This window comes from Neolamprologus multifasciatus, chromosome 4 (genome assembly GCF_963576455.1).
Source record: "Neolamprologus multifasciatus chromosome 4, fNeoMul1.2, whole genome shotgun sequence".
Classification (NCBI taxonomy): domain Eukaryota; kingdom Metazoa; phylum Chordata; class Actinopteri; order Cichliformes; family Cichlidae; genus Neolamprologus; species Neolamprologus multifasciatus.
The window spans coordinates 28255405-28269459 of record NC_140442.1 but is presented as its reverse complement, the minus strand read 5'-3'; the positions used below and the strand labels follow the sequence as shown (position 1 = coordinate 28269459).

The following is a 14055-nucleotide window of genomic DNA, read 5'->3' as shown; positions in this document are numbered from 1 at the left end:
ATAGCAAACCAGTTCTTATTACAGATTGTTTTTACAGTGATGTTCTCAGACAATCCATTAAGTATACCCAAACCTCTTACAGTCACTCAGTCAGAACAGACCCGGTCTTTTGGATGAGGTACTGTCCACTATGTGTTACACCATTATCCTGTACTCTATGTGAAAGTTAGTCACAAATCATGAAGATCAAATAAAAAGAAAGTCAGACTTAATATAAGACTTTAAAGCAATGATCACTTTGATGAATGTTACTCTTAGTCTGTAATATTGACATTATGTTCTGCAGTACTGTCAAACTGGAGGTTAAAGCTGGCTATGCTGTAGGGCAGACCTACCCTGTAGGTGAGGGACAAAGCAAGCATTGTCCCTCATTTTCTCAGATCCACCCATTGTTTGACACTTGGTTTCAAAAGAGCATAATGGCAAAAATGGTGAGATTAAGAAGGCTTGACAACAGGATTTAACAAACCAATGGGTGTTCATGTCTAACTTTTAGACACAGTTGAGATGAGAAGTGTTGACAGGATGAGCAGAGTGCCCTTTCAGTGATCTGTAGCCATATTCTTGAAACAGACTTGAAATAAGTTACATGTTCTAAATTAAAACATTAATGAAAAGTAGTTCATTATGTGAAGTAGTGTTTTGATGGACAAACTGATCAAATTCTCTCTCCTTAGTCAATTTAATGCTGCTGCTGTCCTCATTATCTGTTGGACTCCTGTTGCTGCTCCTGCTGTTGCTGTTAGTGGTAGGGCTGACGCGCAGGAGAAGACAACGACGAGCCAAGAAGCCTGTAGCTCTCATCCACAGTCAAAGTGTGTGCTCGCAAATTTTAAACAATTATTCATCTGATATTCATCAGACTACATATTCACATTCTTTTCCCTTACTTGTGTTTCAGTGGCTGTCCGAGTCGGGAATGCTTACAAGTATGGAGATGAAGATGATGATGAGGGGGAGGACTCTGTGAATGTTGATCTAGTGGACACTAATGAAAAAATCAAAGGAGGAGCTCCTGGACTGGATGAAGACAATGAAGATTATGAGGACCTAGTGAGTGATGATGGTCACGATTATGAGGAAGCAGGCCCAAATGACAAAAAGTCCAAGGAGGCCTGTGTGAGTGTAGACTGTCACAGACAAGATGAGGAAGAAACTAGTGATGAAGAGGAAACTAGTGATGAAGAAAGCAACTATGAGAATGTATCTTTACCATAACCAGTTCATTATCATTCGTAATGAGCTCTCGTCCTTTTGTATGAAATGGTAAATGGACTTGTTCTTATAAAGCTCTTTTATGCTCTGAGCACTCAAAGCGCTTTAGGCAACTTGCCTCTTTCATCCATTCATACAAGCACTTTTGATGCTTAAGAGTTTTCTATCTAACATTCACACTCCAGTGGATGCATCAGAAAGCAACTTGAGGTCAGTATATATATTTAACATGCAGACTGTGGGAGCCAAGGATCAAAGCAACCTTCCGATTAGTAGATGACCTGCTCTAGCTTCACCTACTCCTTTTCCATGCACTTCTTTGGAAATGTAAAAACATTGTAAAAACTGTCGTGTCACCTTCCAGTCATATTGAACACAACATGATGTTAACTTTGTAAATGATGATGCACTTTAGGCAACTTGCTTACTACTGATTGAGCTGTGTCCCCTAAGTTCTAATCTCAGTCAGATCTTCCCCTTACTCATGAAAACACCAGTTTGAAAACACCAAGAGAATGATGGCAAAATTGCTCATCTTGAGGCTTCACAGTGGGATTTCAATAACCAATGGCTGATGCCAAGCATGGGTGGATGCATGCATTATTTTTAATATCCAGTATCTCACAAAAGTAAGTAAACCCCTCACATTTTTGCAAATATTTTGTTATGTCTTTTCATGGGACAACATTGAAGATATGACACAGTGTACAGCTTGTATAACTTTAAATTTGCTGTCCCCTCTAAATAACTTAACACACAGCCATTATTGCCTAAACTGCTGGCAACAAAAGTGAGTATACCTCCAAGTGAAAATGTCCAAATTGTGCCCAATTAGCCATTTTCCCTCCCTGGTGTCATGTGACTCATTAGTGTTACAAGGTCTCAGGTGCAAATGGGGAACAGTTGTGTTGAATTTGGTGTTATTGCTCTCACACGCTCTCATACGGTTCACTGGAAGTCTAACATGGCAAAGGATCTGAAAAATAGAATTATTGCTCTACATAAAGATGGCCTAAGCTATAAGAAGGGTGCCAACACCCTGAAACTGAGCTGCAGCACATTGGAAAAGACCATACGGCAGTTTAACAGGACAGATTTCACTCAGAACAAAAAATAATTGTTGCCACACAAAATATTGACACCTTGGGCACAGCTTGGACATTTTCACCTACAGGTGTACTCACTTTTGTTGCCAGCAGTTTAGACGTCAATGGCTGTATGTTGAGCTATTTTGAGGTGACAGCAAATTTAAAATGTTATACAAGCTGTACACTGACTACATTACATTCTATCAAAGTGTCATATCTTCAGTGTTGTCCCATGAAAAGATACAACATTTTTTCAATAATGTGCAGGGTGTACTCACTTTTGTGAGATACTGTACATTTTCTCCAACATTAAAACTAGTCAAATATTGTCTATGTACTGTAAAAATATTAGCTGGCTAACCTAAGTTTGTTGTAAGTAGCCTTTTAGATATGATAGTCAACAGTGAAAAGCTCAACTTCAACAAACTGTTTGCAAACTGTTTTCTAATCTATGATATCACTAAAGCATCAGCGTGGGTCTTCACATTAATTATTAGTAATATTTCCAGGATATGTGTTAAAAGAGTACAAATGTTCTTTGAAACAACCTTCCCTTATAACTTTTAGATTTTTGATGCTTTATATTTTTAATGCTTTGCACAGTATGTTATTCTTGATGGTGGACTTGGGTCTGGGACGCCTCTATTTTGAATTGATATTGCAATTAATTTTAGATGCATACATCATATTTTATATTTTCCAGTATTATGACTTTTTCCATATAGAAACATACTGGAAATATACTGTATACATTCAAACTATTATACACTGTCCCTTGATACGCAAATACTTTTCAAAAGCAAACTATAAATTTCATTTTGTTATTTATGTAAAACTATAGATAGCGAGTAAACACTTTTTCTAATAAATTTCCTACAGAATATGTAATTTCACCTGGATGTTATTGCACATTCTCACACATTTAAAACCCAATCTTAATTTGGATGTTTTGACAAACTTGTGAATAATAACCTGGCTGAGCTGGGTGGTGTAATCATATCTTAGTCATTTAGAGATGCAGACACAGCAGCTATCTGGAGTCTCTGTTTCTGATCCTGGCATCCTCTACCTAACTGACACACTTCTTTATTCATGCAGCAGTGCTGATGACTCACAGCTGACTTAGGTTATTTCATATGCGTTGTTGTTCCTTGTGAACTTTTTTCTTTAGTCCAGATTTGGTGGCTTCACCATGAATCCCCAGTCCAGTCCAGTTCATCCAAACCATAATGCTTAGAGTAAAGCCAGTCAGCTGAATGCAAACAATATTTATTTGCTGACACTTTGAGGTGCATTAAACTTTTCACAGCAAAAACAGACATCAAGATATGCTTCTGGTGTTTTGTATCAGCAAACTGTTCCAAGAGGATGTGGTAAATACCACAATGAGCCAGCTGTTTTCAACCAATCACATTCATTCTTGTTCACTGTTTCAGCCAATCACATGAAGGCATTACAGTCCTAAAAAGCCACAAATACATATGACACAGCTCTTTGTTGTGTTCACAAACAGCGCTCACATACACACAGTGTGGAAATGTTAGAGTCTGTCTTGTTTCGGGTTACAGGGCCTCGTCACTGTTTAAAATATGTGCTCGGCCCGGAGTCGCTGCTTAGGTCAGCTCTTAGTAGTCAGTTAATGTCTGACGAATGAAAATTCACAGAGCATACAGATGCATAAATAATAATAATAAAAAAAGCAGTTCCATGCCAAAACTATACTTGCTTCAAAAATGAAGGTAATGTTAACATTAAGAACACAATGGCATGTGCCGCCATTTTGGTGCTACCTTTGATGCACCTCTTGAGTTTTGTAACTTGGCACAATTGCCACTATGGACGTATTCGAGGGAAAACCACGGTCCGTCTGTACAGGCATCTGTATGGCACATAAATGCGAGAGCACAAGGACTCCCAAATGTCAATGAATTCACGGAGAGATTTCAGCGACACTGGGAAAGAAAGAATCAGTGTGTTACAGACTGTGGAAGAATCTCCGTGATCACTTTGTAAAGGCAAGAAAGAGGGTACAGGCTAGAAAAAAGCCCCAGCAGGCAACAAGCCAGCCCAGATATTACTAGAAATACACTGGCTGAGGAAGTTTGTAACACACAGAGATTGATAATTTATTTATTGATATTTTGTTTTAAGTATTTTGTGTTAATGTACTTTTGCAGAATTGACTCTTTGGTGGTTGGCCTGTTGCACCCCTCACAGGCAGTTGTAGAAACTTTTTTTTTTCTTCAACCATGACTCACTTGTACATTTTGTTCAGCAAATTTGCTTGTTTCTAGACACATCTCCAAAAGTTGATTCTGTTCATCTGGACGTAGTGTTTTCAGAGAGAAACGTTTCGTCACTCATCCAAGTGACTTCTTCAGTCTCAGCTGACTGCAGGTTTCCCCAATCTTATGGTAAATGGACTGATTCTTATATAGCGCTTTTCTACTCTCCCGGAGTACTCAAAGCGCTCTATACAACACGCCACATTCACCCAGTCACACCCATTCTCACAAGCACTTTATCTATACTTAGTGCTATCTAACTACATTCATACTCCGATGGACGCATCGGAGAGCAACTTGGGGTTAGTATCTTGCCCTTCTCCTTGAGAAGGAATTTCAGAATCATCAGGTAAAATTTATATGAATCTGTGCTACACTTGATGTAACATAACTTTGACCTTTAAGCCACAGCCATTGTGCCACATTGTGCACCAGTCACACACTGCTCTTTTAATCCATCACAGTACACAGTAAACAAAAACACGAAATTGCCATTCAGATATTTTTTTCTTGTTTGACCTCTCACTCAGACATAATGGATCATATTATTGCACTTTCCACTTGTTGGTAATGTGCTTCTTATGCTTTATCTGTATTTGTTCGGGGACTTGTTATAAATCTGTCGTGGTATTGCGTCACGGACCCAGGGTTTGGTGTTTATTGGTTAATATTTGTGGATTATTGTCATTCATGGTTTTCTGCTTGTGTTTATTCTTAGTTCCTTGGCTTTAGGTTTCTGTTTCTTTGCCTTCCCCGTGAGATGCAACCTCAAAATCACTCACTTGTTCCATCATTACTAAAGAAAGTTTATTTACTTTACAAAGTTTATTTATTTCACACCACTCCAGGAGTTATGTTTTCCACAAAATAACTGGTGACCCTCCTACTTGTATAAAAGACACAGTCCAGTCTTAGGCTCCTCTCCCTGAGTGGAATAATGAGCCTATGTGAGTACCGCTGCGAGTGTACGCTAATTATTGAAATTAGAATTTAAAAAAAAGAAATAATAAATGATATATCTACTGCTGCCAACTGGAAACAGTTGCAATCATATCAGCGTCAAGCTTGGCTGAGAGCTGGTATCGCTGTGGTGTTTTATTACAAAACACATGAACACGGTCAAATTGTGCAACTTTGAATAAAGCCCTAATAATGAAAAGCATTTTGAAGTTGTGTTCTGGTTATTTTTATTATTATATTTACATATATTTTTTTTTCAGATAACAGATACATACATATATCATTGCTTTTACATAATTGGATCCCAAGTCTGACATATTTGGCTTGTTATAACTGGCAGAAATTGAAAGTGATCACCAAGGCTTGAAGTGAAAATTTTTGTGCCAGAAAAAACGTTCCAGTTAGAACCACTCTACAGTTTGTGTTGCTCTCTGTCGCCCTCTGTTGTAAAAAAATCAGCCAATTTCAGGGCAGATGCAGGGCAGATAAAGACATGGACCCCAGTGAGTCATTTGAGTTCCTGTGCATAGAGATTGTCTTTTATAAAAAAACAGCTGAGCTGGGTCCCAGTTAGATGGTAATGTGTGTTCTTATGTTGGGTTGTAGTGACAGCTGTGTGCTCTGCTGCAGGAGCAGGTAAGTCAGGGGTGTCCAACTCCATGCCTCGAGGGGCGGTGTCCTGCAGGTTTTAGATGTGTCCTTGATCCAACACAGCTGATTCAAATGGCTAAATTACCTCCTCAACATGTCTTGAAGTTCTCCAGAGGCCTGGTAATGAACTAATCATGTGATTCAGGTGTGTTGACCCAGGGTGATACCTAAAACCTACATGACACCGTCCGTTGAGACCTGGAGTTGGACACCCCTGAGGTGAGCAGTTTATTTAACTTTACTTCATTTGAATCGAATGCCGATCCAGGTCTGATCCATGTCTTGTCTTCCTGCAGTAGGTGCTGTAGTCGCTGCTCCTGCTCTTCTGGGAGCTGCTGGTTTCACCTCAGCTGGAATAGCTGCAGGCATGATGTCATTTGCTGCAGCTGCTAATGGAGGAGGAGTGACAGCCGGAAGTGTGGTGGCTGTTTTGCAGTCAGCAGGTAAATTAATAATTATATGTTTCATTAGGATTTTAACTTGCAACAACACCCAAAAATAAAAGTTCATGAAAATATCATAATTTTAGATTAGATAATGACACTATGCTGTATCATTATGATAATTATGATCATTCTGATAAACATAACTATGACATCATCAATGATATCATTACAACAATAACTGTGAATAATGATGATGATAGAGTTTAGAAATGTGTTAACATAGAATCTAGAATTATTGTAGAGACACTGACACTGCCCTCAATGTAATAAAGGCCTGATTGTGTCATGAACTTAGAAGTAGATTTCTAGGAGACCCTCCCCCACTTGAACTGTGAGATTAAGACAAAAAGGAGTTAATGTTGAGTGGAAATTCCTCAGGGCATGCCTGGGTGGGAGTCTCAAAGTTTGTAACTAAATATCTTTGGTTTGGAAGGGAGATGGACTTTTATGACCCTCAGGAAGGCACGTACATAGAGATATACGCACACAGTGTTTTAACTGTCACGCACACACATCCACACGCACACTCACTCACAGGCATTCACAGGCTCGTGCATACACAGAGTTTGCAGCATACCATGGGGGGATTTATGATGGGGTCACTTCTACAAAACTGAGTGAAACGGACAAAGGGGTTGAGATCTGCAGAGGAGTTCCGGGGTCCTGTACATCTCCCTTCTAGAAGGTGTAATCAATAAGTGTAATCAATGAGTGTGGATTAATAAAAATGTTGTGAATTGGCTACTGAGTCCCCGGTGTTCTTTCTGGAAGCCTGAGGAATCTACAAACTGGGTAAAACTGTTTTAAGGTAACAGTTTTGGTGCAGAAACTCCGGGATTCGCTCGAGGTTCAGAGAGGACGAATTGGCAGTGCTGAGGTCGTGAAACAAGGCGAAAAGAGAGCCGGCTCAATCATCTAAAAGGTAAGCACCACCTGTTTATTTTCGAAGTGTGCATATTGAATAAATTCTAAATTATCTGTTCAATAAGTTGAACGTATCACAGTGTAAATCGGGCCTTTCAGACTGTGGCACCACGGTTGTGGAATTCTCTCCCACTGTCTCTTCGCTGCACGGACTCCATTGATTCTTTTAAGAAACAGCTGAAGACATTTTTATTTAGAAAAGCATTTGATTAATTTCTTCTTATATTGTTTTTATAGTTTTGTTTTACATTGTTTTATTTACTGTTATATTGTTTTTATATTCCCATTTCCTGTGTTGTAAAGCACTTTGTGATTTTTATCTGTGAAAAGCGCTATATAAATAAATTTTACTTACTTACTTACTTAAATTCACTCAGTAGAAAAAGAGGCGGCTAGCGTCCGTCCCAGCGCGTTAAAGCAAGAGACTTTTGTTAAGAACTCAGGTTGATGTTTAGCGCCCCGTAAGAACATCTCAGTGTGTTAAAGCAGGAGACGATTGTTACGGATTAATAGAATCGGTGTTTCATCCGCGGCGGTGTGTGATCCGTCTTAGTTATTAGGAAAAAAGTGGCGGTGTTGTGATCCGTCCTCGTGCGTTAAAACAGGAAACGTGTGTTAGTATTAGTTAGAAAGCGGGGTTTAAGGCCTTGTCGCCGCTGAGGGCCGTGTGTGTGTTCTGAGTTTGGCAACCCATCTTCGGACGCGTCGTTGGGACCTGTGGGACAGGATAGCCAGGTTGGTGACCTGGGCACCGGGGACGCCTTAAATAACTAAAGCTAGGTGTTGGATCCTAGTCGCGGTTGATAACCTGCATGAGAGTGGGGGGCAAGTTGCTTCTTAGTGAGAGTACGACTGCTTGGCTCAGCCCACTGACTGCAGTGTGTGTAGATTGCGTAGTGTGTGTGAAAGCGCAGTTAGAGTCTGTGTCTCGTCTGAAGTATGGGAGTCAATTAAAGTAACAAAAAGAATTTGTCTAAAAATGTGTGTTTGTGGTGTGTAGAAATCGCGGCAGGAGGCCGTGTCACGAGTTGTTGCAAACTGTGAAGTCAATTGGGGGGTTGAATTTGGTTTTATATTTTTTTTAGGGGAAGAGAAACCGCGGTATCGAGTCCGTGGTGCAGTTTGAATAATTTGTGAGGTGCACAAGAGCGGACGGCACCGGCTCTGTGTGCCGCCTAGGGCGTTGTCCAGAATAAGCAGAGGAGGAAGTGTCCTGCCGTGAGTTGTGAAGGGGACTGCGAGAAGTAGAAGGTGTGTGAGTGCCAGCCTTAAGGGGTGGGGCTCATAGGTGAAACGAAGGAGGAGTAATAAGGAGGAGCTCGGAGGGTCGACGACATCTGGTGGTAAGTAAATGGAATTCCAGGTGAGTTAAAAATAATGGCTGAACAAGAGGAGATTATTAGAGAAGGAGTGAGGAGTTCAACAGAGGAAGAAATGCAATGGAAAACTGTTGATAAGCAAAAAGAGAAATTAGGGGAAGCATTGAGGATCACCATGACAGGACACCTGACAGGTAAGAATGATAAAATACTGGAAATGGGGAAGGAAATAAGGAGTGTATGCGATCAAGCTGGAATAAAAGGTGACATGCGATGCTCTTGCAAAGGTTTTACTGGAAGCGGCCAAGGCATCTGAGGAGAAGGAGGAGAAACTCAGGAGAGTTGGATGAAGCGAATACCTTGGAGAAGAGGGGAGTTAAGAAACAAATAAAAGAGGAGGAGGAGAAACGAGCCAGGCTGGCTGTATGGGGAATCAGCTGCCAAGGACTGGAGCACTGGATGAGGGAACCTGTGGAAGAGGAAGGTAAGTTGAGACCTGGTGGTCTTCCACACTCTCACCCCACAGCCCCTCCTTTCTCAGCATGTCCTCCACCATATTTTGGTAATTATCCAACAATGAGTATTGAGGATGGCAGTATGAAGAATGAAGATGGAACGGTGGTGCGCCTAACTGGAGGGCAGGCGGAGTGTGAATATGAGGAGCAGCGCCGCCCTAAGCCACAGCAACAAACCATAGTAAGAGGACCTATAAAGACAGCGCTACCTGCTGGTCATATGCGGACCAACTTGGAACAAAAAGATGGGGAGGACGAGGAAGGAGAGGAAGAACAGTCTGGTGCAGCCAGAGCAACAACTAGGTCTCCTCCGGAATTATTACCCGAAGAGGTAGAGAAACTGGTGGACATAGTAAAATGGTAAATGGCCTGTATTTATATAGCGCTTTACTAGTCCCTAAGGACCCCAAAGCGCTTTACATATCCAGTCATCCACCCATTCACACACACATTCACACACTGGTGATGGCAGCTACATTGTAGCCACAGCCACCGTGGGGCGCACTGACAGAGGCGAGGCTGCCGGACACTGGCGCCACCGGGCCCTCTGACCACCACCAGTAGGCAACGGGTGAAGTGTCTTGCCCAAGGACACAACGACCGAGACTGACCAAGCCGGGGCTCGAACCGGCAACCTTCCGATTACAAGGCGATCGCCCATGGTGATCACATGGTGAGTAAACGGTTCGATGAAGAACAATTTTGGGAAAAATTTAAGAAGCAAAAGGTAAAAGCTAAAGGGAGTGGAGTCTTAGGTCCAGATGTGAGGAAGAAGGTGCATCTTAAGGTGCAAGGTGCAAATACCTAAGGTAAGGAGGTATGGATGGATACAGGGCACTCTGGAAGAGGATATAGTGTGTGATTCAGAGTGCAGGAAGGGATGAAGATGATTCAAGAGGATGGCCCGCGTTTGGATCTCGAAGAGAGTGAGAGGAGATGGAGGAGCAATGGCTTCACAGTGGAGGAGAGCTTGGAGGTCATCCGATGTGGAGAAGAAGTCAAATGAAAGCGGCAGAAAAACCCCAGGGGGAAGTCATGCGACACCCCAGTTCAGCATTAGGAATGCCCCTAGTGGTTGCAGCAGGAGGTGAGAGAAGATATTAACCATATGGTGTAGGGGATGTTACATCCCTGGTGCAGATGCTCCCACCCATCATTGATGGAGGCGCGGGCTGGCTGAGACAACTTGATAAAGTGACATCAGGCACACAGTTTGCCTTGGGGGATTTTCGAGCTATAGCTGGCCGGTGTATGACAGTTACGGCGCTGGAGGAAATCCAGGTACTGGCAGCTGTCACCACTAGACCAGACTCTACACCCTTTTTTAGAGTGCAGGAGCAGATTGGGAATGCTGTGCACCAACAATATCCAACCCCGAATGCGTCGGCCATTATTAAGTTAGAGTGGAAGCTTGATCAAAATTCTAGAGATTATGTAGAGCAGGTGAAAGAGAAGTGGTTGCAGAACACAGGTTATAACCCTTCCACACGTGGCCTTCATCAGGTTTGGTTTAGACAGGCAGTGCTAAAGGAAGTACCAGAACAGGTAAGAGAAAAAATTTTGGATCACCCTGATTTAGAAGGGGCAGACGCACATCGCTGGAAGAGACACCTGGTGCATTTGGATAAATATAAGCAAATCAAGGATAAAAAGAAAGGGGAGCTTCAGGAACAATTGCTTAAGCTTAACTTGGGAGAAGCGAAACACAAGGTAAGTGAAAAGAAAAAAGAGAATAAATTAACTGATTCACCAAAGGTGATGGTAACTCAAGACTGCCCACCTGAGCCTAAAAGACCTGAATTTAACCCAAATATTTATCCAATTAATCCCTGGACACATTATGATGGTTTGCAGAGTGCACCCATGGCCAGTTGGGGAGTTAATGTGTGGCCCGCTAGAGGAAGGGTAAGAGGCCGTGGTGGCCCGGTGGGTGTGAGAGGCACCCTGGGGTATGGAAGGGGTGCGTCTGGAGCAGGTTGTGGGTTTAGAGATGTTTGTTGGTATTGTTGTCAGCCTGGGCACTGGGCCAGAGACTGTCCACAGCAGCCACAAATACAGCAGCATGTGGGCCCGCCTCAAGAAGGAAGGGGTGGCCCGTTCCATCAGGCTCCAAACCCACACATGATCCCCGGACCAAGACCCCAAATGCCGACCTGGGAGGCCGGCTGGGGCAGCCAGGACTGGCAGCAGTGACACACCCCACAGGGAGGCCAAGGAGAGGGGGGAAAGGCAGACCCCTTACACTCACTGACGGTGAATGGACTGACTCTGCCGTTCCTTGTTGATACGGGAGCTACTTATTCAACCATCCAAGAAGTTCCTGATAACACTAAATTATCTGGGGACGAGGTTAGCGTGGTCGGCTTCTCTGGGGTTCCAATGACATTGCCAGTGACTGTTCCTTTAAAGACTGAAATTGGAAACAAGCAGTGGCTCATCCATATGTCATTTCAGCGCAGGTGCCTGACTATCATTGTGTTGTGTTTTAATTGTGTTCATTATGATACATTTGCGATCGTGGCTCAAGAGTTGGGAGTTCGCCTTGTAATCGGAAGGTTGCCGGTTCGAGCCCCGGCTTGGACAGTCTTGGTCGTTGTGTCCTTGGGCAAGACACTTCACCCGTTGCCTACTGGTGGTGGTCAGAGGGCCCGGTGGTGCCAGTGTCCGGCAGCCTCGCCTCTGTCAGTGCGCCCCAGGGCGGCTGTGGCTACAATGTAGCTTGCCATCACCAGTGTGTGTGTGAATGGGTGGATGACTGAATGTAGTGTAAAGCGCTTTGGGGTCCTTAGGGACTAGTAAAGCGCTATACAAATACAGGCCATTTACCATTACCATCTTACATTTATATTAAAATTAAGTATTATGGTGCAAAGTTTTAAACCGCGTGTGTATCATTAATGCAGCTAACTGTGTTCTTAAGCATCAAAACACAGTTACAAGGAAAAGACATGATTTTGTGTACAAGTCAGAGAGACGACTGAACGTCTCAGTGAAACTAAATCTGTTTTCATCTGTTCTTTTGGAACATTTGTGTGTGGCATTTTCAATCAGCTGTCTTGTGGAACAGTATAAAAACACTGGACTTTTATTATGTACAGCCGTGATATTCTCTCAGAAGTTGAGAAAATATCAGGGCTGAAAAGCCAAATTTAAAAAAGTCTTTATTTCCTTCCATATCTGCATCTCAATTTATATTATTGTGGGTAATTTCACTCCAGTAATTGTCAATGTTGTAAACACATGCCTGCAATCACAACGACTGCCTCACCTGTCAATGAAATACAAAAAGATATCAAATAAATTATTTTGCAATGAGCAAGTAATAATAATTCTTACAGGCTATATGAAGGGATAACATCATTATAAAAAAATACAGACTCTCATATCTCTTCCCAGTGCATGTGCATGCTTTCAAAGATAACTCAGATGACACCAAAAACTCAACTGCAGATATGGAAGTATGTGAAATTTTTTTTTTTTTTCCAGTGTCCAATTACTGCCACATGCCCCGTTTCATATGACAAAACCAGTTTTAATTCCACCTTGTTTATATATTATAAAGCTTTTTACCACCTTCTTAAGAAAAAGAAATTCCATAATGAGTGATGTGTTGGTGAAAAAAGTACAGAAGCAAAGTTGGACGAGCTGTTATTTTTAAATTGATCTATGAAACAGATTTTATGAAGGGATCTCTTGATAGCTGCGCTGAGTGATTTTTGTTTGCTGAAATGTTCTATTTCCAATTGTAAACTGTTTTTCAAGAGGAGTAATTAAAAGGCTAGAACAGCAGCTAGTTTGCTTTTCTTCCACCTCAATTTACAGAGAAATAGCGCGTTTTGGGAACATTTCTTCCCATTTTTTTGGAATCATAGTACTATCAAGTACTACACAAACAGTAATGTAGTACACACACATTTAGTATAAAGTTGGTAACTTAGAGCAGTGGTCCCCAACCTTTTTTGCGCCACGGACCGGTTTATGCCCGACAATATTTTCACGGACCGGCCTTTAAGGTGTCGCGGATAAATACAAAATAAAAAAAAAGATTTATTCAAAACACACACGTGAAAAGACCCAGGAAAACTGAGTAAACGATAAAAACGATAACAAAATAACGCTGAAAACTGATTTAAAAACCCTGAAAACCATACATTTCACACCTGAGCCTCAACTCTCGCCGCCCGGTACCGGTCCGAGGCCCGGGGGTTGGGGACCGCTGGCTTAGAGTATTTCTTGGAACTGTGGGGAAATGCATGTATTGTCTGACTTAGATGCAATAGTGTTGGGAATTCTTCCAGCAGGACCCTGCTGTGAGCATGAGAGTACTGACAGCAATGATACGAAGTTATACGAGGATTATGAGGACGGCAAAGTAGATAAAGTTTATGTTCTTACACTGTTTTCTGAGTATACACTTGAAATGTTTAAACAATGGAGGAATTATTCACATTCTTCACTTTACAACAAAGTACTAACATCACCCTGTGAACATTACATCCTGTATTTGTAGCATTAATATTATGTGAGAACAATGCAATCAGTAAAAATTGGAGTCAAAGAGCTCAGAAACATATTGTTATTTTTTTTAAATATTTTGTTTTGTTTATATTTTTATTTATTGTCAACAATCTTCATTTAATATTATATTACAG

General features: G+C 41.7%; 1 protein-coding gene across 1 annotated transcript; it reads left to right on the top strand.

Annotated features, from left to right (window-relative positions):
• The first annotated feature begins 10217 nt into the window (after window positions 1-10217).
• Window positions 10218-11863, top strand: LOC146520738 (uncharacterized). The gene has a single exon (XM_085158081.1). The coding sequence runs from the start codon at window positions 10544-10546 to the stop codon at window positions 11594-11596; it is 1053 nt and encodes a 350-aa protein (XP_085014207.1). The 5' UTR covers window positions 10218-10543; the 3' UTR covers window positions 11597-11863.
• The last annotated feature ends 2192 nt before the right edge of the window (window positions 11864-14055 follow it).

Excerpts from the sequence above, each read along its gene's own strand:
- LOC146520738 (XM_085158081.1), top strand. The coding sequence starts at position 10,544 with ATGCTCCCACCCATCATTGATGGAGGCGCGGGCTGGCTGAGACAACTT.